The sequence below is a fragment of the Molossus molossus genome, unplaced genomic scaffold (assembly GCF_014108415.1).
Source record: "Molossus molossus isolate mMolMol1 unplaced genomic scaffold, mMolMol1.p scaffold_m16_p_11, whole genome shotgun sequence".
NCBI classification, from domain to species: domain Eukaryota; kingdom Metazoa; phylum Chordata; class Mammalia; order Chiroptera; family Molossidae; genus Molossus; species Molossus molossus.
Window position 1 is genome coordinate 61,655,976 of NW_023425346.1, and position 27,388 is coordinate 61,683,363.

The 27,388-nt window shown below is 39.0% G+C and overlaps 1 protein-coding gene across 4 annotated transcripts in view; it reads right to left on the minus strand.

Moving 5' to 3' along the window:
* The window catches only part of MFSD6 (major facilitator superfamily domain containing 6), an 84,821-nt gene that overhangs the window by 51,711 nt on the left and 5,722 nt on the right, over positions 1-27,388 (minus strand). For all 4 annotated transcript variants that reach the window (XM_036254119.1, XM_036254120.1, XM_036254121.1 and 1 more), the window contains exon 2: positions 5,677-7,289. In XM_036254119.1, coding sequence (XP_036110012.1) covers positions 5,677-7,238 — 1,562 coding nt within the window. In that variant the 5' untranslated portion in view covers positions 7,239-7,289. The remainder of the gene's footprint in view (positions 1-5,676; positions 7,290-27,388) is intronic.

Sequence of the window (27,388 nt, forward strand, 5' to 3'; positions counted from 1 at the left end):
GGTGGGAATACAGACTGGTGCAGCCACTATGGAAAACACTATGGTGTTACCTCAAAAAATTAAAAATTGAGCTGCCATTTGACCCAGTGATCCCACTTCTAGGAATATACCCTAAGAAGCCTGAAACACCAAGCAGAAAGAATATATGTACCCCTATGTTCATAGCAGCACTGTTTACAACTGCTAAGATCTGGAAACAGCTCAAGTGTCCATCAGTAGATGAGTGGATTAAAAAAAGCTGTGGTCCATATACACAATGGAGTACTACACAGCTGTAAGAAAGAAAGATCTCTTATCCTTTGAGACAACATGGAGGGACCTAGAGAATATTATGCTAAGTGAAATAAGCCAATCAGAGAAAGACAAATACTACATGATCTCACTTATTTGTGGAATATAATGGACAAAATAAGCTGACAAACAATATAGACCCAGAGACACAGAAAGAAGTAGGGTTCAGACTGACAAACCTCAGAGGAGGGAGGTGTGTGTGTGGGGGGTATAAACCAAAGAACTTATATACATATATGCATAACCAATGGACACAGACAACAATGCTGTGAGGGAGGAACGGAATTGGGAGGAGGATGTCTATGGGGGGAAAAGGAGAAACAGTTGTAAGAAAAATTAATTGAAAAAAAAAAAAAACAAAGAAAGAAAGAACCTTCTCAGTGGGCTCCCTGTTTCACAGTTACCCACTGCTCTGCAAATAAGTGAAAAATCTATGGCCCTCTTCTGTTCTACACCTTGCTGGGGTTACACTACTGCCTCCAGGATAAAGTATGTGTTCCTCATTCCAGCACCCATCTGGCCTGCAATCTCCCCTGGTTTTTCCGACCCCCATCCCTTTAGTGCTCATCTCTACATCCTATTAACCTGGGATTCTCGAAGCCTAAATAAATAACTGTTCAACTAACTTGAACAAATATACAGGGTTTTGATTTTTAAGTAATACAGAGCAATACTTGCTCCTTTAGGACATGTATAACATCATTTCAAATGTTCTATGAAAACTAAGTCTTTAAATTTTTTAAATTATGGTAAAAGTTGTTTTAAGGGAGAAATAAAATCCCTTAAGAAATGAGAAGGAAAAAAGAGTTGGTTAAAGGCCACCATCTTTTTGTCTTTTAGTCAAGAACTGGGTTATTCTATTTCCATTCTGTTCCTTCACTGTGGTGAAGGACTTCACTGCTATCAGAAGTCCTCCTGAGTATGAGTCAGGATCTAATAAGGGAAATAGGCAGCAATCCATCCTAATTCAAGGACTTGGGTAGGCAGGTGATGGGAGAGCTGAGAAGCCAGAGTATGGTGAGAGACCTCTACCAGGTCTAAGTTAGAAGGATGAAGGGGGAAGACCATGTTACCATAGCTCAGGGTCACTCACAGTGGGTGGAGCCATAGATGCAGCAGCTCTCAGACCCTGCCTGACATGGCACAGAGGACTCCTGAGTTGAGGAGACAGGGCTGAGAGTCTGGGGGGAAAGGCAGAGTATAGGAGTGGAGAGAGCTACATAGAGAGAACTGCAGAGAGTTCCCTTCGAGTCTTCAGCTCAGTACTGATCAACACATGCGGATGTGGAAACTAGCAGAGTCCAGGGAAAGAACCACCTGAAAGGATTAGAGGAAAGGTTCTCCTAAACTCACACAAGATGCTGCATGAGCTAGGGTTTCCTCCCGGCTCTAATCCTCCATCTGTACCTCCCCCAGCTCAGTGGTTGTCAACCTTGGCTGCACACTGCACGCTGGAATCAACTGGGAACCATTAAAGAGTATGAATGCCTGGGCACACTCTAGAGAGTCTGATGAGGAGTTTTTAAAGCTCTCCTGGTGAGTCAGTAGATAGAGCACCACTGTATGAGCTGAACCTGGGCAGAAGCCAGGAGACCAGGTTCTGGGAAAAACAGCCTTCAGAAATCAGCACCCTGCCCTGCATGATGAGGAGAGGGTCTGAGAGCCAGTGGATCCAGAATCAAAAATGGCACAAAGAGGTAGGTAGAAACAAGGGAGAGGATGAGAAACAAAACAAGAAAAAGAAAGAAATTATAAACGCAACCCTCTCTAGGTACCGCAGCAGCCAGCTCAAATTCAGCTTTATCTGTGCAGCCTTCCCTGACCATCCCAGCTGCAGAGTTTCCTCCCTTTTATAATGCTGATTGCGATTCCCCTGATGAAAAAATGTTTATCTCACATGTCCTCAGCTGGTAGCCCAGCATCTTGCTATCTGTCTGGGTCTTCCTGTAAGGCCCCACCATGAAAGCCTGTTTGTTCCTCCTCTGGCTATTTGGATAATGTGTTTCCTTCTTTCCCAAAACGACTGTCTAGCTCATTTGGACACTTAGATACTATTAAGTAGTAATTAATGGCTAATAACGGTTAATATGTTACCCCTTCCAAATAACATTTGCATGGCAAAACTGACTTGCAGTGTAAGAATTTCTAGAAAAAGTCAGAGTTGACTGAGTAGATCTTCATGTATCCCATAAAATGTACATGCATTTAAGTCAAATAACAGAGGTGATGGCCTAATATTGGATAGTAATGATTTACAAATTTACAAATGATTAACTGCTGTGTATTTTGATCACAGCTCTACTCATAGTTGTTGAAACATTCAGCAAAGTATTGAATATACCTTTAAGATACATTTATATTTCTAGTTAAAGACGTCTAGTTATCATCTTTACAAAAGTTGGCCTAGAAATATACTTGCTATAAATTAAAGTCTTGTGACTTCAAATAAAAAAAAATTTACCTTTTTTTAGTGGAAATATTAAGCTCTGTCCTGTTTGCCTGAGGAATCTACTTCCCAGGGAAGAACAAAAGCCAAGGTTAAAATCAGAAATCATTTACCTTGTGCATGTGTGTATATGTGTGTGTATTTAGACTGATAGGTTATTCTCTGAAAAACTGGGTCTAAACTGTAAGAGATGTTAAATACTAAATGGATCAAAATTGGACATGCTATTTTCTGGTATGAATTTTTATTATGAATATTTAGAAAAAAATTGTGGAAAATCCACTTTTGACTACATTAGGATATCTACAATTTTTTATGGTAGTGCTGACCCCTAAAAACAAATTCTCAATGAGTCAGTCACAGAACATTTAAAAAATATATATGTGGCCCTGGCCAGTTTGGCTCAGCGGTTAGAGCGTCAGCCTGCGGTCTGGAGAGACCCGGGTTCGGTTCCCGCTAAGGGCACGTACTTCAGTTGCAGTTTGTCCCCGGCCCTGGTTGGTCGTGCGGGTGGCAGCCACTCGATGTGTCCCTTCACGTCGATGTTTCTGTCTGTCTCTCCCTTCCTCTCTCTCCCTCCCACTCTATCTGTACAAAAAATGGAAAAATATCCTCGGGTGAGGATAAAAAATATATATATATATATGTGGCATATGTAGGAGCCACAGAGAAATCCCTCCAACAAAGAAAACATAAAGACCATGAATTCATAGAAAGATCATTTCATCAATTATTTAATGTATAATACTTTTCTAATGAAAAGTTTAAACTGTCACCACATTTTCAAACCCAAAATCTCAACCACCACCACCACCTGACTGGGCTACCAAAATTTTCATCAAAAAATCCAAACAAACCATATTCGTTCTACCTTAATATGTACGCATAATCTCACTACAGCTATCAGAATCTGAGGGGGCAGGATTGGGAGGAGGGTGTCAATGGGGGAAAAAGGAGAAACATCTGTAACAAAAATACATTTTAAAAAAAGTAGTTAAGATAATATGTTTTAATGGACAGAATTATAATGCAAAAGAGGTAAATGATCACAAATTGATGGAATCCCAGCAGGCTCTTGGGAGCAACAACCTGACCACAAGAGCCTTCTTTTACCACATCATTAAGAAAAGGAAGACACTTATTGTACATAAAACCAGAAAAATTAAGTGAGCTGTAGGTTTTTAAGTAATGAGTAACTGATAATGCTTAGTTAAGAAAAAAACAAGGGTAAGCTCATTTAATTATAAAAATCAGTAGTAAACCTGCTAGGATTTTATCATGAATATATATACCTCAGACAAAAGGCAAAGACAGAAAAGAAACTTCTTTCAGCAAGTGAGAAGAACTGAACAATTTCTTTGAAAGTAAAACGTACACATACTCTGTACTAAGTCAACATTCGGTTAATTTTATTGACTGATTAATGCTATCTGGGAACTCCTCTCACTGGTAAGACCTAACTGGGCACCTTTCTGGAAATAAAGGACTGATTTTAATAGCTGAAGTGAGATTACACTCATATACCCGATCTGAAAAGAAGTGTTCAGTTCACCTTGTCAATCTACATGGCTCAGAGAATGTAAACATGACCCGGACAAGGTTAGAGGACATTCCAAGTCCTTAATATTACAAAACTCTGCAGACTGGTCCCACTGAACGTGCCTGGAGGACTCTGTGGAGCTGGGAACCATCCGTGCAGTGCCTGACTTTGTTTAGTGACAACAAGGGAGTCAAAGATTTGACAAAGGGCACAGCCTCCCAAAGCAGAACCAAACCAAACATGAAAATTATTTACAGTTGTTTTGGGGGAAAGAATGATTCTAGGTTGAAACTTTAAATTAGAAAATATTCGCCCTGGCCAGTTTGGTTCAATGATTAGAGCGTTGGCCCGCAGACCAATGAGTCGCGGGTTCAACTTTGGTCAAGGGCACGCAATGGGTGCGGTTCATCCCCTGGTCACGGTCCTGAGGGAGGCAACCAGTCGATGTGTCTCTCTCACACCAATGTTTCTCTTTCTCTTTCTTCCTCCCTCTCTCCCTCCTGCTCTATCGGAAGATAAATGCAAAAAAAAAAATGTCCTTGGGTGAAGATTTAAAAAAAAGATTACTATGCACACACAAACACACACAGTTGATTGTTTTGTTATGGCAACTTCCAATTTTAGGAACACCCATGACAGACTTTTCTGTGAGGTAAGAATGCCTTTAAGTATAGCCAGCTCCTCATTGTAGTGCCAATGACAAAGCAAAAGACTTGTAAAGAGCAAGGTACTATTCAATCAACTTCAAACATTAATGGTGAGAAACATTACACAGAAGAAACATTAGGCATTTAGATTTCTTTGACTAAAAGGATTACATGGAAAGTTTTAGGTAGAAGGAAGATTTTTAGATGTCCCATGTCTTCATAGCAGATAAAAATATAGAAACTCATGTAATAATCAAGAATATGTTACATAAGAATTTTCTTCCATGTAACATCCTGAATTAGGGATTATGGTGGGTCACATCACAGCCTTATTAAGTACAATAGACATCTTTATACACCACATAGTCAAGGTCTATCTGTGTTAGCAAGTGGCTGAGAATAACTGAAGGCTGAAAAAACATAATCCTCTTTACCCACTTAAGCCCTCCTTCATAAATGCCTGAGATGGGTGGACCCTTCGAGGTCCATGCACACAGTTCACTAAACTTCTATGCCTCAGAACATTTGCTGTAAGACTCTTGGCATACAGAGAGGAAGCGGCACATTTTGTCTGTTTCAGATAATCCAATTATGGTCATTGCTTGCTTCCTTTTGTTTCTTTTTTTGAGTGAAAGCAATAGAAAGACCCATTCCCACCACCACACAAATTATAATATCCATAAGTGTGATCAAAGGAGCTATGAAAAAGATAAGGTTCACTTGCTATAGGGCAGACAGAGTCTGGTTCTTACCTGATGTGGCCAATCAATTCAATAATCTTGTGACTAAAAAAATAAGCTGTCAGCTCAGACACATGACTCAGGACTGAACACACTCCGAAGAGAGTTGTGGTTCCATTCAGATCCTCCAAATGCCAGTAGAGAAAGGTGAACACGAAGCCATATCCAAAACCCATAAACCAAGCCACAAACAACACCGAGCCATACTGCACGCTGCAAAGCAGTCTGATCAAGTCCCAAAAGCTGAAGGCCTGTGAGTGGCTTGTGGTGGTTGGTGTCTCCTCAGAGGAATCTGTGGGGCTGTTGTTCCTTTCCACCTGAGGGATTTCCACCTCTTTTCCTTTATTTTCATTATTTTTGAAGTGGTTGTAGCGGAATCGGAACTGAGTAGCGACAATCAAGGCCATGGTCATGAGAACTCCAAAGACGATGAAGACAATCTGGTAGTTCCGGTACTCAGGGGGCTTACACCCCTTTCCGTCAATGAGCACTTCTACATGGGTATAGTCAATCCCAATGCCCACGGACAGCATTGCCAGGCCCCAGCCCAGAGACCCCCACATGCGCTGCAATCCATAGCGGTCTCTGTGCTTTCCCAGATATTGAAGTGTTACTGTGTCCACAATGGTGACAGAAGAGGCACTGAAAAATTCTCCTATTATGACAACTACCAAGATCACCAAGAATATAGCTTCTACTTCTTGTTGATCATAAACAAGAGTGACTTGGTCAGAAGGTAAAGATTTGGTGGTAGTGGCAATAGTAGTGGTTGTCTCTCTGGTTACAATTCCTGGAGGGGCAGGGGTTCCAGTGCTTGGGTTCAAGGTCAAGTCCTTAATATGGTCTGTAACTTCATCTGTCTGAGGCTGCAGAGTGGGTGCATTGGTCTTGTCTGGAGTTGTTGAAAAGATTAAAGTTTCTGTGATATTGGGCCCTATTTCCGCTGTCAGTGGCGCACTGGAAAGAAGCAGGTTTCTTTTCTCGCGCATTCTTGGTGACATGGTAACAGAAGAGATAATGGAAGAATTTGTTGGCAGGATGGTTAGCGGGTGACTTGAATTGGTGGGGCGAGCTGTTGGGTGAATCTTTGGTACACATCTCAAGGTAGCAGGTTTGACAAATCCAATGCCCAAGTTGAATAAAACCCAACACAAAAGAGAAAAGAGGAGGACAATTTTGCCTTTTTTAAAGCGATCTGCAACTACACCCCAAAAGGGGGCACTACAGAATTCAATGAAGTATCTAATACCTACTAGCAGTCCACTCTGGCTTGGTGACATTCCCAGCTGTTTATAATATACAGGCAAAAGTGGGTAAAGAGAGCCATATGCAGAGTAAAAGAAAAAGTAAAAAACCTTGGAAATGAGAAGATCATTGTTTATTTTAACACAATGTTTCTCTATCCAGTCAATTTCCTCCTCAGGAAGAGCATCTGTCGCTGTGGAAGAGGGTGTTTCATTTGAAGGTGGTTCTGGTTCCCTGGAAATACCATTAAAAGGATCAGCAAGCACATATTTCCTCTTCTGTTCCTCCTCGTCATCAGTTAAGATGGCAACTTTATCATCTGTCGCCATGGCTTGTCACCACCATCAGAAAGTATTACCTTCAAAACTGTGATTGTTGATCTGTGAAGTAAAACGTAAAAGATGGCTTAGTAATGAAATGGGTAACATGTAAACATAAAGCTTCATCTTGCAGGAAACAGGAGTTTCAAACTACAGCTAAAAAATAATTTCAAGAGTGAATTCCAACCATTTATCGCTTGTGGCCATATAATTCTGCTTTTTAACAAGCTTTCAAAAAATCAGATATTCTTTGTGACCACTGACTGACTAATTACATCTTCCAATGACAGGTTTATAGCTCAGGTTCATTTGAATCTTTTTCATTGATTCCTACAGAAGATATCCAAATGATAGGGATTATGTCTACACTAAATATAGGGAACTGAAAATAAATAGTATTTATAGTTTTTTGGTTCTATTGTTCAAACATATCCACTGAACTATGAAGTCTAGAATTTTTAGAAAAATAAAGGTAGCTAAAAACGTTCAGTTTCTAGAGAAAAATAGAAAGATCTTAACTACAACCACCAATGCAATGAGCCAATGGCACATTTGCAGGAATTGGTCACCACAGTCATGACAAGGACACGCTGGTAAGGAAGTAGCCTTCTTGTATCAGTAGCTTATATTACATACATTTTCTCCAGATGTACTTTTATGGATTGCGTTTAAGAAAATGAAAATCGCCCTGGCTGGTTTGGCTCAGCGGTTACAGCATCAGCCCGTGGACCACTGAGTCTCAGGTTCAATTCCATCAAGGACGCATACCTTGGTTGCAGTTTGTCCCCGGCCCTGGAGTCAGGTGGGAGGCAGCTAGTCAATGTGTCCCTCTCTTCCACCCTCTCCCTCCCTCCCACTCTATCCAAAGATAAATGGAAAAATATCCTCAGGTGAGGATTTAAAAAAAAAGAAAACAAAAACCAGAGACAAGGAAGAAATCTTGAAAGCAGCATAACAGGAATTACAACTTACCAACAGGGGAAAAACAACTCCAGAAATCACAATTTCTTATCAGAAACCATGGACACCAGAAGGAAGGGGCACAATATTTTTTAAGTGCTGAAAGAAAAGAACTGTCAACCCAAAATCCTATAGCCAGAAAACTACAGAACAATATTCCTTATAAGTATAGATCCAAAAATCCCTAGCAAAATATTAGAAAAGTTAGTAATAGGTAAAAAGAATTATACACTATGGACAAGTTGGATCTATTCCAAGGTGAAACATCTGAAACTCAATCAATGTAATCCACTGTATCAAGATGCTAAAAAGAAAAAATTATGATCCTATCAAATGATGACAGAAAAGCATGACAAAATTAAACACTCCTATTCATGAAAAGTCTCAGAAAAATAAGAATAGAGAGGAAACTCACCGTGAAAAAGATCAACTACAAAAATCTGTAGATAACGTTACACTTAAGAGGTAAAAGACTGAATGCTCTTTCTCTATATAGGGAATAAAGCAAGACTATCTGTTGTCACCACTGTTACGCAACATAATGCTGGAAGTTCTAGCCAGTGCTACAAGGAAAGAAAAGGTAACAAAAGTCATGCAGATACAAAAGGAAGATATAAACTGTCCTTATTTGAAATGATTGTCTATGTAGAAAATCCCAAGAAATCTCCAAAACCTTCTAGAACCTAGAAGTGAGTTCAACAAGTTCACAGGACACAAGATAAACATACAAAAAAATCAATTGTGTGTCTATATACTAGCAATTGCTAAAAGAATTAGTTATAAATTAACAAAACATACAGGACTGTATGCTGAAAACTATAAAATGCTAATAAAATAAATCACAGGTTGCTCTGGCCGGTTTGGCTCAGTGGTTAGAGTGTCAGCCCGAAGACCAAAGAGTTAAGGGTTCGAGCCCTGACCTCGGTTGGGGTCATGCAGGAGGCAACCAATCAACATGTCTTTCTCACAACACATTGATATTTCTCTCTCTCTCCCATCCTCCCTTCCATTCTATCTACAAAAACAAAAAATCACCTATCCAAACCCAGTAGAGGGAGCCACAAACAGCAGAACACCAACACCCACAGGGAAAATTTGGCAGGCTACAAAACCCACTGAGATAGCCAAAATGGTGAAACAAAGAAACAAATCCCAAATGAAAGAACAAGAGAACTTTATTGAAGATGACAAATGAAATGCAGCTAAGCAAATTATCAGAGGTAGAGCTCAGAGCCATGATCTTGAGGAAGTTCAACAGCATGAGTAAGGACATCAGCACCTTGGGTAAAGATACAGAAACACTGAAAACGAACCAAGTAGAAATGAAGAATGACATAGCTGAAATTAAGAACACATTGGAAGGACTAACCAGCAGAGTAGAGGAAGCTGAGGACCAGATCAGTGAATTAGAAGCCAGGGTAGAAAAAATCAATCAGAAAACCAAAAGGAAAAAAAACAATTAAAAAACAGGAAGACAGCTTAAGAGAACTGTGGGACAACTGGAAACGTAATAATATTCGCATCATAAGGGTCCCTGAAGAGGAAGTATGGGCAAGGATTAGAGAATATATTTGATGAAATAGTGACAGAAAACTTTTCTAACTTGGTGAAGGAAGAAGGCATTCAAGTTCAAGAAGCAGAGAGAGCCCCAAGTAAGAACAACCCAAACAGTCCCACACCAAGACACATAGTAATTAAAATGCCAAAAATTAAAGACAAAGAGAGAATCCTAAAGGCAGCAAGAGATAAGCAACAGGTTACCTACAAAGGAAACCACATAAGGCTCTCAGCTGATTTCTCAGCAGAAACATTACAGGCCAGAAGGGAGTGGCATGAAGTAAAACAAGGATCTGAATCCAAGACTACTCTATCCTGCAAGGCTATCATTCAAAATAGAGGGTCAAATGAAGAGCTTCCCAGACAAAAAAAAAGGCTAAGGGAATATATTAACACCAAACCAGCACTGCAAGATGGGCTAAAAGGACTGCTGTAATTAGTAGAAGAAATAGGATGAAAAATACAACCACAATAAACAAAAATGGCAATAAATAAGTACATATCGATTATCACCTCAAATGCGAATGGTTTGAATGCTCCGACAAAAAGACACAGAGTAGCTGACTGGATGAGAAAGCATGACTCCCATATATGTTGTTTACAAGAGACTCACCTCATAACAAAAGACTCACAAGTTAAAAGTGAAGGGATGGAAAAAAATCTTTTAAGCAAACAAAAAGGAAAAAAAATTCTGGGGCAGCAATACTCATATCTGATAAAGTAGATTTCAAAATGCAGACCATAACTAGAGACGAAGAAGGCCACTACATAATATTGAAAGGATCTATCCAACAGGAAGATATAACCTTGGTAAACATATATGCACCCAATATAGGAGCACCAACATATATTAAAAATCTTCTGGAGGACTTCAAAGGAAAAATCAACAGCAATACAATCATAGCAATCATGGTGATGTCCGCTGACATCACTGGATAGATCATCTAGACAAAAAATTAATAAGGAAACACAGACTCTAAATAAAGCACTAGATAAAATGGAGAATTCACATTCTTGTCAAGTGCACATGGGACATTCTCAAAGAGAGACCACATATTAGGACACAAACTAAGTCTCTACAAGTTCAATAAGATTGAAATCATATCAAGCATCTTCTCAGATCACAATGGCATGAAACTAGAAATCAATTGCAACAAGAACATGCAAAGACATTTGAATACATGGAGGCTAAATAGCATGTTATTGAACAATGAATGGGTTACCATGGAGATTAAGGAAGAAAATAAAAACTTCCTGGAAACCAATGAAAATGAACACACAACAACACAAAATCTATGGAATGCAGTGAAAGCAGTTCTGAGAGGGAAGTTCATAGCACTACAGGCCTACCTCAAGAAGCAAGAAAAACTTCTAATAGACAATCTAACCTCACAACTTAGAGAACTAGAAAGCAAACTAAAAGAAAACCCCAGAGCAAGTAGAAGGAAGGAAATAGTAAATATCAGAGCAGAAATAAATGACATGGAGACCAAAGACAACAATTCAAAGGATCAATGAAACAAAGAGCTGGTTCTTTGAAAAGATAAACAAAACTGATGGACCCTTAGTTAGACTCACCAAGAAACAAAGAGAACTAAATTCACAAAATCAGAACTGAAAGAGGAGAAATAATAACTGACACCACAGAAATACAAAGGATTGTTAACAAATATTATGAACAACTATACGGCAACAAATTCGACAATCTAAGTGAAATGGACAAATTTCTAGAAACACATAGTCTCCCAAAACTGGACCGGGAAGAGACGGAAAATTTGAACAGACCAATAACAACAAAAGAAACTGAAGATGTAATCAAGACTCTCCTAGCAAACAAAAGCCCAGGCCCGGACAGCTTCACAGGGGAATTTTACCAAACATTCAAAGAAGAACTAATACCCATTCTCTTCAAACTATTTCAAAAAATTCAAGAAGGAAGACTTCCAAACTCGTTTTATGAGGACAGCATAATTCTAATTCCAAAACCAGAAAAGGACACTACAAATAAAGAAAACTACAGACCAATATCCCTGATAAACATAGATGCCAAAATCTTGAACAAAATACCAGCAAACTGAATCCAGCAATACATCAAAAAAATTATTCCCCATGACCAAGTAGGATTCATCCCAGGGATGCAAGGCTGGTACAACATTCACAAATCAATGATTATATCAATAGACGCTGAAAAAGCATTCAACAAGATCCAGCACCCATTTCTGGTAAAAACGCTCAGCCATCTGGGAATAGAGGGATCATATCTTGACATAATAAAGGCCATATACGAAAGACCTACAGCCAACATCATACTCAATGGGCAGAAACTAAAAACATTTTCCTTATGAACAGGAACAAGATAAGAATGCCCACTTTCACAACTCTTATTTAGCACTGTACTGAAAGTCAGCCACAACAATCAGACAGGAAGAAAAAATAAAAAGGATCCTAATTGGAAAGGAGGAAGTGAAACTGTCATTATTCACAGATGACATGATGCTATATGTAGAAAACCCCCAGACTCTATCAAAAATGTACTAGACTTAAATGAATTTGGCAAAGTAGCAGGATACAAAATTAACATCAAGAAATCGACGGCATTCTTATACACCAATGATAAACTCACAGAAAGAGAAACTAAAAAAAAATCCCATTTACCATTGCAGCAAAAAAATTCAAATACCTAGGAATAAACTTAACCAAAGAAATAATGGACCTATTTGCAGAAAACTATAGGTCATTGAAAAAAAGAAATAGAGGAAGATATAAAAGAGTGGAAGCACATACCCTGTTCATGGATTGGAAGAATTAACATCATTAAAATGTCCATACTACCCAAAGCAATAGGTTCAATGCAATCCCCATCAAAATACCAACGACATACTTCACAGAACTAGAACAAATACTTCAAAAGTTCATATGAAACAAAAAAAAGACCTCGAAGAGCCATAGCAATCTTCAAAAAGAACAAAGTAGGAGGGATCACATTACCAGATTTCAGGTTATACTACAAAGCCACTGTAATCAAAACAGCCTGGTATGGGCACAAGAACAGGCATATAGCCCAGCGGAACAGAACAGAGAACCCAGAAATGGACCCAAGACATTATGCTCAATTAATATTTGATAAAGGTGGCAAGGGCATACAATGGAGTAAAGACAGCCTCTTCCATAAATGGTGTTGGGAAATTGGACAGCTACATGCAAAAAAATGAAACTAGACCATCAACTTACACCAAACACAAGAATAAACTCAAAAATGGATAAAAGACTTAAATGTGACTCATGAATTCATAAAAATCCTAGAAGAAAATGTAGGCGACACAATTTCAAACATCATACGCAGAAGAATTTTCACTGATACATCACCTAAGGCAACAGAAACAAAGGAGAAAATGAACACATGAGACTATATCAAACTCAAAAGCTACACAGCAAAAGATACAATCATCATCAAAACAGCCTGGTACTGGCCCAAGGACAGGCATATAGACCAGTGGAACGGAACAGAGAACCCAGAAATGGACCCAAGGCAATATGCTCAATTAATATTTGACAAAGGTGGCAAGAGCATACAGTGGAGTAAGGACAGCCTCTTTAATAAATGGTGCTGGGAAAACTGGACAGCTACATGCAGAAAAATGAAACTAGACCATCAACTTACACCCTACACAAGAATAAACTCAAAATGGATAAAAGACTTAAATGTGACTCATAAATCCATAAAAATCCTAGAAGAAACTGTAGGCAACAAAATTTCAGACATCATACGCAGCAGAATTTTCACTGATACATCACCTAAGGCAATAGAAACAAAGGAGAAAATGAACACATGGGACTACATCACACTCAAAAGCTTCTGCACAGCGAAAGATACAATTATCAAAACAGAAAGGCTACCCACTGTATGGGAGAGCATAATTGCCAATGATACATCAGATAAGGGGTTAATTCCCAATATATATAGAGTGCTCATACAACTCCACAAAAGAAAGACAAAGAACCCAATTAAAAAATGGGCAGAGGAACTAAATAGACACTTCTCCAAACAGGACATACAAATGGCTAAGAGACATACGAAGAAATGCTCAACAGCACTAATCATCAGAGAGATGCAAATTAAAACAACAATGAGGTACCACCTCTCACCTGTCAGAATGGCCGCCATCAACAAATCATCAAACAACAGGTGTTGGCGAGGGTGTGGAGAAAAGGGGACTCTAGTACACTGCTGGGGGGAATGCAGACTGATGTAGCCACTACAGAAAACACTATGGTGTTACCTCAAAAAATTAAAAATTGAACTTCCATTTGACCCAGTGATCCCACTTCTAGGAATATACCCTAAAAAGCCTGAAACACCAATCAGCAAGAATATATGTACCCCCATGTTCATAGCAGCACTATTTACAATAGCTAAGATCTGGAAACAGCCCTATTGTCCATCAGAAGAGGAATGGATAAAAAACAGTGGTACATATACACAATGGCGTACTATGGAGATGTAAGAAAGAAAGATCTCTTATCCTTTGAGACAACATGAAGGGACCTGGAAAGTATTATCCTAAGTGAAACAAGCCAAACAGAGAAAGACAAGTATGATCTCACTTATGTGTGGAATATAATGAACTTAACAGACTGAGGAATGGTGTAGTCCCAGAGACCTGGAAGTGGGGTACAGACTGACAATCCCCAGAGCAGGCGGTTGCGGGGGAGAGATAAACCACAGAACTTATATGCATGTATGCATGAAAAAGGGACATGGACAACAAAGCTGGGGACAGGGTGGGGAGAGACGGGGAGGGGGGGATCAGTGTGGGAAAAAGGAGAAACATCTATAACAAAAATAAATTAATTAAAAAAAATAACACAATAATTAATAAATAATAAGGCAAGAAAAAAATAAAATAAAACTTGCGGTACATATACACAATGGAGTACTATGCAGCTGTAAGAAAGAAAGACCTCTTATCCTTTGAGATGACATGGAGGGACCTGGAAGGTATTATCCTAAGTGAAACAAGCCAAGCAGAAAAAGACAAATACCACATGATCTTACTTATTTGTGGAATATAATGAACATAATAGTCTGAAGAACAGGGGGACCCAGGAACGTGGAAGTAGGGTACAGACTGACTACCCCCCGAAGAGAGGGAGGGGAGGGAAGTGATAAACCACAGAACTTATATGCATGTATGCATAAGCTGGGGATGGGGTGGGGGGTGGGGAGGAGGGTGCCAAAGGAGAACAAAAGAAACATCTGTACAAAAATTAATTAATAAAAAATTGCTTAAAACAAACAAAAACACAAATGTTTACCGCATCTTTATTCATAATAGCTCTTAACTAGAAACAACCCAGATGTCCTTCAGTGAATAAATGGTTCAACAAACTATGGTACGGCTATATCATGGAACATTTTGCAGCAATAAAAAGGAACAAACTATTCTCCCATACAATAACCTGAATGAATCTCAAAAGAATTATAAACAGTGAAAAATATCTCAAAAGATTATATAGTGCATGGTTCCTCATATATCATTCTTGGAATGACAAAATTACTGAAATGGAGAAAAGAGAAGTAAGTGATTGCCAGGAGTTTAGTAGGAGGTGGAGGCAGGAGAGGGGTGGGTGACTGCAAAAGGACAGTATGAGGGATCCTAGTAATGACAGAAATGTTCTATACCTTGACTGTAGCAATGTCAGTATCCTGGTTATGCTATTGTACTAAAGTTTTACAAGATGTTACTTACCACCGGGGGCAAGTGAGTACAGGATACATGGGCTACCTCTGTATTATTTCTTACAACTGCATGTGAATCTACAATTAACTCAAAATAAAAAGATTGATTTTAAAAAGTCAGAATAGTGGTTACCCTGGGGAGAGGTAGTGACTAGAAAGGTTTCTGGGGTACTGATATGTTTTTGCATCTGGATTTTATTATATGATATCTTTACTTTTTTTACTGTGAAAAGTCACTGACCAGTATTATTATTCAACAAAAATGAACTTAAGAACTTAGAATATGAAGAAGAAAAAAGAACAAATGAAAGGACAGAAAAGATAAGACAAATATAGGATCACCTGGAAAGTTAACTATCTAAAATACAGGAACTTGCCCTGGCCGGTTTGGCTCAGCGGTTAGAGTGTTGGCCCACAAACCAGAGTCCCGGGTTCAGTTCCTGCTAAGGGCATGTACCTCGGTTGCAGTTTGTCCCCGGCCCTGGTTGGGGTCATGTGGGTGGCAACCAGTCAATGTGTCTCTCTCACACCAATGTTTCTCTCTCTCTCTTCCTCACTTTCTCCCTCCCACTCTACCTGAAGATAAAAGCAAAAAAAATGTCCTTGGGTGAGGATAAAAATTAATTAATTAATTAATTAATTAATTTAATTTAATACAAAAACATAGCCCTGGCTGGTTTGACTCAGTGGCTTGAGCATTGGCCCACCGACCAAAGAGTCGTGGGTTTGATTATGATCAAGGGCATGTACGTAGGTTGTGGTTCATCCTGGCCCAGGTCAGGGTTGTATGGGAGGCAATCGATCAATGTGTCTCTCTCACATCGATGTTTCTCTCTCCCTCTCTCTCTCCCACTCTATCTGAAATGGAAAATTGTCCTCGGGTGAGGATTACAATAAATAAATAAATAAATAAATAAATAAATAAATAAATGGGTGAAAATAAAATACAGGAACTCTAAGAAAAGAAAATTAGGAGAAGGAATTTTTTTAACTCAAGAAAATTTTACAGAACTGAAAGATATGAGTTGTCTGCCTGAAATGACCCTCTCAGTAAACAACATAATGGATAAAACTAACCCAACCCAAAGCACATTGTCAAAATTTCAGAACACTGGACAGATGACCTCAGAAACTTTCAGAAAATAAAGTGTGTCACATACAAAGGATTGGGAACCAGAATGGCTCCAGATTTCTCAACGATAAATCCAGCTAAATAAGCATTCAAGTTTATGGAGAAATAAAGCCATTTTACATATGCAATTTCTCAAAAAACTTACCTCTTATATACCCTTTCTCAGGTTGTGCTCCACCAAATAAAACAATAAATCAAGAAGGAGTAAGACATGGGATATAGAAAATAAAAGACCTAACATGGGAAGCAGGCAAAGGGACTATGGATGGGCGTGAGGTGACTGGAGAGCCCAGAATGACAGGTGTGCACTAGACAAAAAGGGCAGCGGTCTAGCTGGGGCAGATGTAAGGCTCCAGGAGACTCCGTGAGCAAAATGACACTGACAGAATATCGATACATCTGAATGTCCTAAGGAAATTTAGACAACTGGTGAAGAGTTCGGGGATGAATTGGTGATAAGTACAGAGAAAGTTAAGTAAATAAAATACTACAAGAGAACAAAAAGTTGCACAGGAAAAGAAAAATAATCTGAGTTTACTACATGTCTCAGCTGTGATTACATAGCCATATTAATGTAAATAATGAACAATGAACTAACCCAAATTGCTACATACTCACACTGGGAAGACAGGGGAATGAGATGAATAAATGGTCATAGACAGTTGGAGCAGATAAGAGTTAATTTCTTATCTTCCATAGTGGGAAGACAATAGATAATGCCCACATTTAAAAATCAAGACTTTAGAACACAAACATAAGTGAATATTAAAATAATTGCCTACATCACAGAGAAAGTAGTTGCCTCTGGGAGGGGAAATAAAAAGGAAAGGTTTAGAATCTGTTTTTAAAGAAGCCTGTAAACGTTTTCATTTTAAAAAATCTTTGTACATGCATACCTCTGATTTTTAAAAAATCAAAACTAAAAAAAAAAAAAAAAATACACAATTATATAAGTTCTGTCTTTGTCAAAGATAATAACTTAAAAGGCACTACTAGGACCCTTCTATCACAGATTAAAAATAGTTTTCAGAATTGTACCAAATGAATTCTGACTGTATAGATTCTAATCAGGTGTCCTATAATTAATAATCCTTTATAGCCCTGGCCAGTTTGGCTTCGTGGTTAGAGCGTTGGCCTGCGGTCCAGAGAGACGCAGGTTCGGTTCCCGCTAAGGGCACATACCTCGTTTGCAGTTTGTCCCTGGCCCCAGTTGGGGTCATGAGGGAGGCAGCCACTCAATGTGTCCCTTTCATGTTGATGTTTCTCTCTCTCTCTCTCTTCCCCTCTCTCCCTCACACTCTACCTGAACAAAAATGGAAAAATGTCCTCAGGTAAGAATTAAAAATAATAATAATAATAATCCTTTATAAATCAACAAAGACTTTATCAAGTAAGTCATAGAAGTACACAGTCTTCTTAAAAGGGCATAAGTCCCTAAGGTGTCTAAGAGATGATGATGAACAGATGCCCAAATGCTAATTCAAAGCTACAAAATACCCTATGTTACGATGCTGATTTGCATCTTGATGGGTTACTTTCTCCCAAACCATTCTTTCCTCTCTGTCTTATTGAAATGATTTTTGATTATCATAAGGTTATTCAAGGTTTTTCTTGTTATAAGTCCAGATGTTAAGTAGTTCTCTAAGTATCAACAAATGCAAAGTAGTTAAGTAAATGTTCCTGTAATGTAACATTCAGTACCTTTTATATGAATGTCAGTCACATTTAGTAACTTTTTATGTGAATTTCAAATCTAAAAATATAAACAGCCCAACCATGGCTCAGTGGATTGAGTCCCGGTTCAATTCCCAGTCAGGACACAGGCTCGGGTTGCAGGCGCAATCCCCGGTGAGGGGTGTGCAGGAGGCTGTCAATCGATGTTTCTCTCACATCAATGTTTCTATCTCTCTCTCCTCTCTTCTCTCTATAAAAAAAAATCAATAGCCCTGGCCAGTTTGGTTCAGCGGTTAGAGCATCAGCCCGTGGACCAGAAAGTCTGAGGTTCAGTTACTGCTAAAGACACGTACCTCGGTTGCAGTTCGTCCCAGCCCCGGTTGAGGTCGTGCAGGTGGCAACCAGTCGATGTGTCTCTCTCACATTGAAGTTTCTCTCTCCCTTCTTCCCTCTCTCCCTCATGCTCTATCTGAAGATAAATGCAAAAAAAAAAAAAAAAAAATGTCCTCCAGTGATGATAAAAAAAGAAATAGAAAAAAAAGAACAATTTTCCACTAGGGTACCTATAAGGATGACAAAACATAATGTTTGTTGACTTCTTACTTAGCACAATGCCTGATATATACTGAACTTGTAGGTATTATGTATTTTGAGCCCAACGGGGAACCACTGAGGAATTAAACAGGAAAGCAGAATGGTCACATTTGTATTCTACAAAGATCGTTATAACTTCAGTGTGGAAAATAGATTGGCAGGGTGTTGCTACTGCATCCCCTAAGGATTTCCTAACATTTGACCTTTTATTTTAGTGTACTAGTCTTAACACTAACTGTAAATACTAATATCCTGTGATAAAAACTTTAGACAGTAATTTATTAATTACATCTAATGCAACTTTTATAACACCTAGAAACAGAATAAACTTGCAATATTTTTCTGATTCCTTCCTCTACTTCTTCAGATTGCTCTCACATGTGAGTTGTTGTAGGATTTATGGGTAATTTTATTGTTCTTGGTATAGATACTTCCTGTCTGACCCACTAGATTATAAACTCCTTCAGGGGAGAGTCTGGTACTTAGGATAATGGTCTTTACTCTTGTAAACTCTCAACAAATACTGGTTATTTTTAATAAGCACCTGATGACAATATACAAATAAGGTTTTACTAAAGATGAATGTGATCAGAGATGAACTAATTTTAAGAAGTGCAGAGAGAAATTTCAGTTGCTCTGGTTTTGACAACCAGTGCCTCTTTGAGCCTCTTTTTAATAAAATGGGGATAACAACACAAATCCAAGTCACCTAATTCACTGAGGGGGTCCAGGTCTTAAAATAAATAATGTATAAAAAACCATTTTTCTGCCCTGGCCAGTTTGGCTCAGCGGTTAGAGCGTCAGCCTGCAGTCTGGAGAGACCCGGGTTCGGTTCCCGCTAAGGGCACGTACTTCGGTTGCAGTTTGTCCCCGGCCCTGGTTGGTTGTGCGGGTGGCAACCATTCGATGTGTCCCTTCACGTCGATGTTTCTCTCTCTCTCTCCCTTCCTCTCTCTCCCTCCCACTCTATCTGTACAAAAAATGGAAAAATATCCTCGGGTGAGGATAAAAAGAACAAAAAAAAAAAACATTTTTCTAACTCAGAAGTTTGCTAACATTTGTTGGTGGTGTGGTCTTAGAATATTTCATTAAAACCCTGGACTTTATTTTGCAAGTTTTCTAAAGCATTCTTCCCAATGAGTGTTCTAGAACCCTCTGGTACCACCCCTAAACTATGCCAGAAGTTTATCCATCAATGCTCATACATTTATATCCATATCCGTTTCTGTGTCCACAGCCTAACAGGGGGTGGGGAACCCTGGCTCACTAGAGAACACATTCTTGGATTATGGACTAGAATGATAAGTATCTCCAGGCAAGAAATAACTATTCATTTAAAATACAGTCTCTTGTAGGAACATTTTAAATTTTCTTGTAACATAATACATGTGAATAAAAGGAGCTGAAATCCTCTCTAACATATTTCCCTTCAATCTTTTAAGAGGGTAAAAGGAACAAATTATTTTAATCTCTTAAAGGGGAGGGAGGAATAACCTTTAACCCTAAACATGGCTTTACTAATAAAAGCCAAGCAATTTTCACTTTCACTTTGTGAAATTAAATGTCGATTAAAAAATTTTGTAATTTAGGTCCTTAGACTTTATCGACCATCATGGAAATAGATTCCTATTTATTAGTTTGGGGCTTTTGATCATATATTGTGCCAATAGCTTATGGTATAAACTAGAAGCAGGCCCTCTCAAATTGATTTCCTGTCTTAAAACAAGCTCAGTATGAGGAACAAGTAACAGTTCACATTACAGCATGATTAAAAAATTATATTTTGTGAATTTTTTCCAAAAAAAAATCCAATACATGTTCAAAATAGAAAGAGAAATTAATTGAATATGCTGCTGGGGATAATCTGCATTTATTTATCAAAAAGGAAAACAAGCCCTGGCCAGTTTGGCTCAGTGGCTGAGTGTCAGCCCTTGGACCATAGAGTTGTAGGTTCCATACCAGTCAAGGGCATGTGCCTTGGTTGTGGTTGGGTCCCCAGCCCTGGTCAGGGTCGTGCAGAAGGCAACCAATCAATGTGTCTCTCTCACATCGATTTCTCTCTCTCTCTCTCTCTCTCTCTCTCTCTCTCTCTCTCTCACTCTCTCTCTCTCTCTCTGCCTCCCACTCTATCTGAAGATAAATAGAAAAATATCCTCAGGTAAAGATTTAAAAAAATTTTGTTTTAAAGAAGGAAAACAAGGTAGGAATATAAGGAGGTCATAGAAGCTTTGTAAAAGTAGAACCAATGCATAGTCATTTCTCTTTACGCACAGATCAACAGCCAGACAGGGCAATGAAATTGTTCAGGATAACCAAACTAATGAACAGGCTGAGTTTCCAATATTCATTGCACTTTAACTGCTGAAGCTTAGAAACCATTTTCCCGGTGAAAGAATATTACAAATAGTGGTAGTATCCAGATTACTGAACCATGAGTGCTAGAAGAATCTATGGTTACAGAGTACATAACTTTTAAAAGGAAATTCTCTTTACTTTTCAATCTGGGGTGCCAGTAACACCTCTCCCAAGACAGGCCCACTAAGAGCTTCCCTATTCACTCCCCTCCAGCCAATAGCCAGGGCAGTGGGCAGGGAATAACCAGCCACTTGCTTTCTCCAGGGCAATAGGTGCAACTTGTGGGAGTCTTTGAAAACACTATATATATGTGTGTCACACATATGCATTCTACTCATTTTATTTTATTTTATTTTTATTTTTTTATCCTCACCCGAGGACATTTTTCAATATTTGACATTTTTCAATATTTTGTTCAGATAGAGTGGGAGAGAGAAAGAGAAACATCGACGTGAAAGGGACACATCGAGTGGTTGCCATCCACACGACGCAACCAGGGCTGGGGACAAACTGCAACCGAGGTACGTGCCCTTAGCGGAACCGAACCCGGGTCTCTCCGGACCGCAGGTCGATGCTCTAACCGCTGAGCATACCGGCCAGGGCTCATTTTCAAATGTATATTGATGTTACCACCATATATTTACTTCTCTAATAAATGTTAATGCAATTCTTATTAGCTTTCCATCTTTATGCATTTCTCAGATCAGGGACCCTACAAACGCAACTATTTTCATAAAGGAGCCTGGGAAATCTATCAACATTGAAATGGTATCTTCAGACTTCTTCTAGGTAACAGAATAGGTACAGGGTTAGAGGAGAAGAGAAAGATGGAAGGATAAAACCTGTTCAGCACCAGCAAGGGCCAAGGTTTTGCAGAAAGAATTGTCTTGATATTGCTTGATATATGTAGAGTCAACTTATATAAAATATATTTTAATAAAAAGATAAAAGATATTCCAGTTCTATTAACATTTTTTTATTTATTTTTACCATAGTTATGGGAATCCCTATTTTATACACATAGACACACATACACACAATATTTTTTCAAATCTTTTCAGAATAAGATTGACTTGAGTAAATTTAATTAGTACAGGACTATGGGTCCAAGATCTAAAGGTATTAGGAACACAGGGAAAGCAGACTGTGGAAAACTAAGAATTATAATGAGAAATAAAAACACAACTCCAGGTATTAGTAATATTACATTAGGTTACAGCACTAATACGTGTATTATATATGTGACATAATACTATATTTATAAATGCTTAGTCAATAAAAGGTTGGTGTTATTACTTGGCTATTCTGACACTGTTAGACCCTGAGGAAGTTAAGAAGGTTAAAGAAAGTACAATGTATCCATAAGTCAAGCCATCTAAGATAGCAATTTAAAGGTGCTTCTTTCTTAGACATATCTTTTATGAGTTTACAATTTACATCAAAATACAGATCTCAAAGTTTAAAATATTTTTTTATAGATTTGTAGTTACCACTGATTATTTTTACTTATACCCCTAAAAACACTGTAGTTTAAAACAATAATTTATGTCCTAAGCACATTCCAGTATACATAATCTAAAATTGTTTTATTTTATATGCTGTTAGGACTCTAATAAATTGAGAACTACCATGTGCTATCAATTTGTTTCAGGAAAATATTTATTACCTAGCTCATTAAAGACAAAAGATTTAATATAAATGCCATACCAATACTTCTGAGAATGAAAATAACCAATGCTGGTTAAAGATTAAGATTAACTGAGAACAGAAATATAACCTTAATAGACAGCAAAGATTTAAGTGTAAGGATGTTTATTTCAGTAGTTTTCATAATAATCAAAACTGAAACAAAGTAAGCCATCAGTTACAGGAGTAGTCAAATTACATTTTGTCCATATGAGAGAAAAATATAACCTTATATCCATGGGATAGAAAAACAGAACTTAATTAATGGAACTTAAGGGAACTAAATTTAAGAGAATTAACAGAATAGGGGGAAATTCTCATGCTCTATGTATTATATTAAGCGAAAAAAAAGCAGGACACAAACTTCTATATATCATACAAGTTACGTTTGTAAATCTATGTACTTCACACTAAATACATTTTAGAAAAAGACTGGAAGAAAATAATACAGAGTGCATAACTTTTAAAAGGAAATTCTCTTTACTAGACTTATCTCTGAGAAGTAAAATTAGAAGTTATTTTAATTTTTTTCTTACACTTACTGGACTCCCTTCCCCCACCACCCCCAAAGAACATTTATCACTTTTAAAATACATACAGGCATACCTCATTTTATTGTGCTTCATTTTATTACACTTCACAGACAATGCCTTTTTTTTTTTTTTTTTTTTTTTTTTTACAAATTGAAGGCAAGACCCTCCACCAGCAAAAAGATTGAGACTCGCTGTACTGCAGTAGTCTAGAACCGAACCTGAAATATCTTCCAGGTATGCCTGTATAAAAAAAGCGTTGCTTTAAATACAAGACATCTGAGTGACAATCAGGATGCCCTTCATCCTGAAGTTCCTGAACGGTCATGAGGGGCTGCTAAATTGAAGTCTGCTTATCCTGCATACCAGAAGAAACAACTTAAAGAACCTATTACAGCCCAGCTGGTGTTGCTCAGTGGTTGAGCATCGACCCATGCACCAAGAGGTCACCAATTCAATTCCCAGTCAGGGCACATCCCCAGGTTCTGGGCCCAATACTCAGTGGGGGGCATGCAGGAGGCGGCCAATCGATGTTATCTCTCTCATTGATGTTTCTACTTCTCTCTCCCTCTCTCTTCCTCTCTCTCTAAAATCAATAAAGAAAAAAAAATTTTTTTCTTTTTTTTTTTTATCCTCACCTGAGGACATTTTTCAATTTTTTTGTTCAGATAGAGTAGGAGGAAGAGAGAGAGAGAGAAACATTGACGTGAAAGGGACACATCAAGTGGCTGCCACCCGCTCGACCTAACCAGGGTTGGGGACAAACTGCAACTGAGGTACGTGCCCTTAGCGGGAACCGAACCTGGGTCTCTCTGGACCGCAGGTCGACACTCTAACCGCTGAGCCAAACCAGCCAGGGCAAGAAAAAAAAAATTTTTTTTTTTTTTAAATGAACCTATCACAAGGGCTTTGAGACATTCTTAATAAAGATTACGCCTTTAGCCCTGGCCAGTTTGGCTCAGTGGTTAGAGCGTCCGCCTGCGGTCCGGAGAGACCCGGGTTCGGTTCCCGCTAAGGGCATGTACCTCGGTTGCAGTTTGTCCCCGGCCCTGGTTGGTCGTGTGGGTGGCAGCCACTCGATGTGTCCCTTTCACATCGATGTTTCCCTCTCTCTCTCTTCCTCTCTCTCCCTCCCACTCTGTCTGTACAAAAAATGGAAAAATGTCCTCGAATGAGGAAAAAAAAAAACTAAAAAAAAAAGATTACGCCTTCAAAATACAGGGAACCTTATTAGATAGGAAAAAAGTAAAAATGTGTGTCATTTTTACCTTTTTGAAAGTTTAACAATAAAGACTTTTATTCAGACTTCCTCATAAAGGTGAGTTTGGGTTCCATTTGCACATTAAAGACCAATTCCACAGAACTGATTTGAAACAGAATTAAGAAGGCACTCCATAATGGCTACAGAAGCTTGACTATGCTGGATAAGATCAGTGCATTTAAGTCAGAGGTAGTGGGCACGCCACTTTGTATGGTTCTGCTTTGTGTGTTTAATGTGGGGGCTTTGGGCTCTGCTCTGTTGAAAGAGGCCGTATTTATCTTTGGCCCAAGTGCATTGTACCTTAACCTAGTCCCTAAAAGTTCCAAGAGCAGTTGTGAGAGATGAATTCTACACAAAGCTCATAGGGACCTATTCCTCCACTGTTCTGGGGCTCACAGTTCCTCTAGGAGTCCTAGGCCCTGCTGGCCATGTCTCTGCTCTTCACTGCACCTGGCTGTGCAATGGAGGTCTGTCTCTCTCTACAACCACACAGGGAGCTAGCAGCCCAGCCTCCTCACTCACTTTCCCTTTGCACAGTTAACCCACAAATCAGGCCTGTTGAGACATCAATTCCTCTTTCTAGTTCTCCTTTTATTCTCTGTAAAGCCACACCAAAGCACCCTCTGGTCACTGCTGACTCATGATGTCCCTGTCTCCTTCTCACCCCTCAGTCCCACTCTTGGTCTCAGATCAAAACGTTTCCTCACAGTCATTCAAAGTTGGACTTCCCTGTTTCCTATTTGCAAAATGTTCCTTTCTCAAATGCACATCACGACAAATATGTCACAAAAGGTGTCTCAGCCATCCTTGACTCAATCCCATTTCAAAACTCTGGAATATGGTTGTTTTTTAATTGATTTTAGAGAGTGGAAGGGGAGGGTGTGGGGAGGAGAAGAGGAAGGAAGGGAGGGAAGGTGGAGGGGAGGGAAAAAGGGAGAGAGAGAGAGAGAGATCTGTTGTTCCACTTGTTCATGCATTCATTGGTTGATTCTTGTATGTGCTTTGACTGAGCATCTAACCTGCAACCCAGATGACACTTGAGCCCATTGAGCTACCTGGCCGGGGCAGGGATATGGTTTTTCTAAGAGCCTAGAAAAACCCATCTGCCCTTTTATTTTTCATTCTACATCCTAAACACAGAGGCACACCAGGTCATAAGGTAATACAGAGTTCTCATTCGCATTTCCAAATCTTGACATCCCTGCAACACAACCATCAGCACATTCAAAGCTCAGCCACACTTGCAGAGGGGGGATACATACAATACGACACTGGGGCTAGATTCTGTGGGCGCTGAGGTAGGGTACGTATGTGCTTGTGTACTATTTAGAGCCGCAGACTAACAACCAAAGTTGCAATCTCTACAGCAGACATAATATACAGGCCCAAGGTTTAGGTGTTCCACATTGGTTTTCTTTTCTTTTTTTTTAATCCTCACTCAAGGATATTTTTGCATCTATCTTAAGATAGAGCGGGACGGAGGAAGAGAGAGTGAGAATCATCAATGTGAGTGAGACATCGAATGGTCGCCACCCACACGACCCCAACCAGGGCCAGGGACAAACTGCAACCGAGGTACATGTGCCCTTAGCGGGGAAACAAACCCGGGACTCTCTGGTCCATGGGCCGACGCTCTAACCACCCAGCCAAACTGACCAGGGACACATTTGTTTTCTTATTTGTTTTGGTTTGGCTTGGTTTTCTGTTTGGGCTGGGCAGCAATAAATCATTGTCTTAGCAAATGACTCTGATAGTTTCCAAAAGCTGTCTGGCCAACTAACTTAATTTAGACAATGCCATTTTACAAAATAGTAAATAACTATTATCTAAATACAGAGAGCAAAAAACAGCTACAAAGCAAATGTTACTGAAATCCAAAAACAGGGCTAAGTACTAGACAACATGTCATTCAGGATTTAGGACAAAAAAAAACAACAACAGTCTGACACAGGTCCTTCTCAGTCTCCAAAATGTAGTAAATGGCCACAGACTACTAATGTAATTAACCACGGAGGAATGACACTCAAATGGAATGTTTCTGACGGAGACATTGAGGTGTTTTCATTGCCACATACATAACTCACATCAGATGTATATGTTTGCCTTTCTCAGGAATCCAAAGTGCTGTGTCCTGGGAGATACAACATTAGTTTTGCTTTGAGGGAAAAAGTCTTATCTAAACTGGTTTAGCAGTAGGAAAGGATTTGGCCCTTCATTTCTGGGTTTAAAGAGAGGCTATCGAACAACAGAGCTTTTTAAATCAAAAGCCTAAGCTTTCCCTCTTCCCAAAACATAAGAAGAACCTTAAATGAAATGTTGGATGACACCTAAAATTGTCAGAATCTCTCTTCTGCAAAAAAATTTTACAATTCCTATTTCCTCAGGATTGTCTATCACATTTAAAATAAAATAAACTTATTCAGATTCCTTTCATGTACAAAACACAGGAAGAATGTTTTCTTAATTTTGAAAGGTCTGAGTGTATTTGGCTCTGGATTTCTAAGCCTGAGCAGGGAAATGAATTAATTTTTAAGAATTCTGCCCTGGCCGGTTTGGCTCAGCGGTTAGATCGTCGGCCTGCGGTCCTGAGAGACCCGGGTTCGGTTCCCGCTAAGGGCATGTGCCTCGGTTGCAGTTTGTCCCCGGCCCTGGTTGGGTCATGTGGGTGGC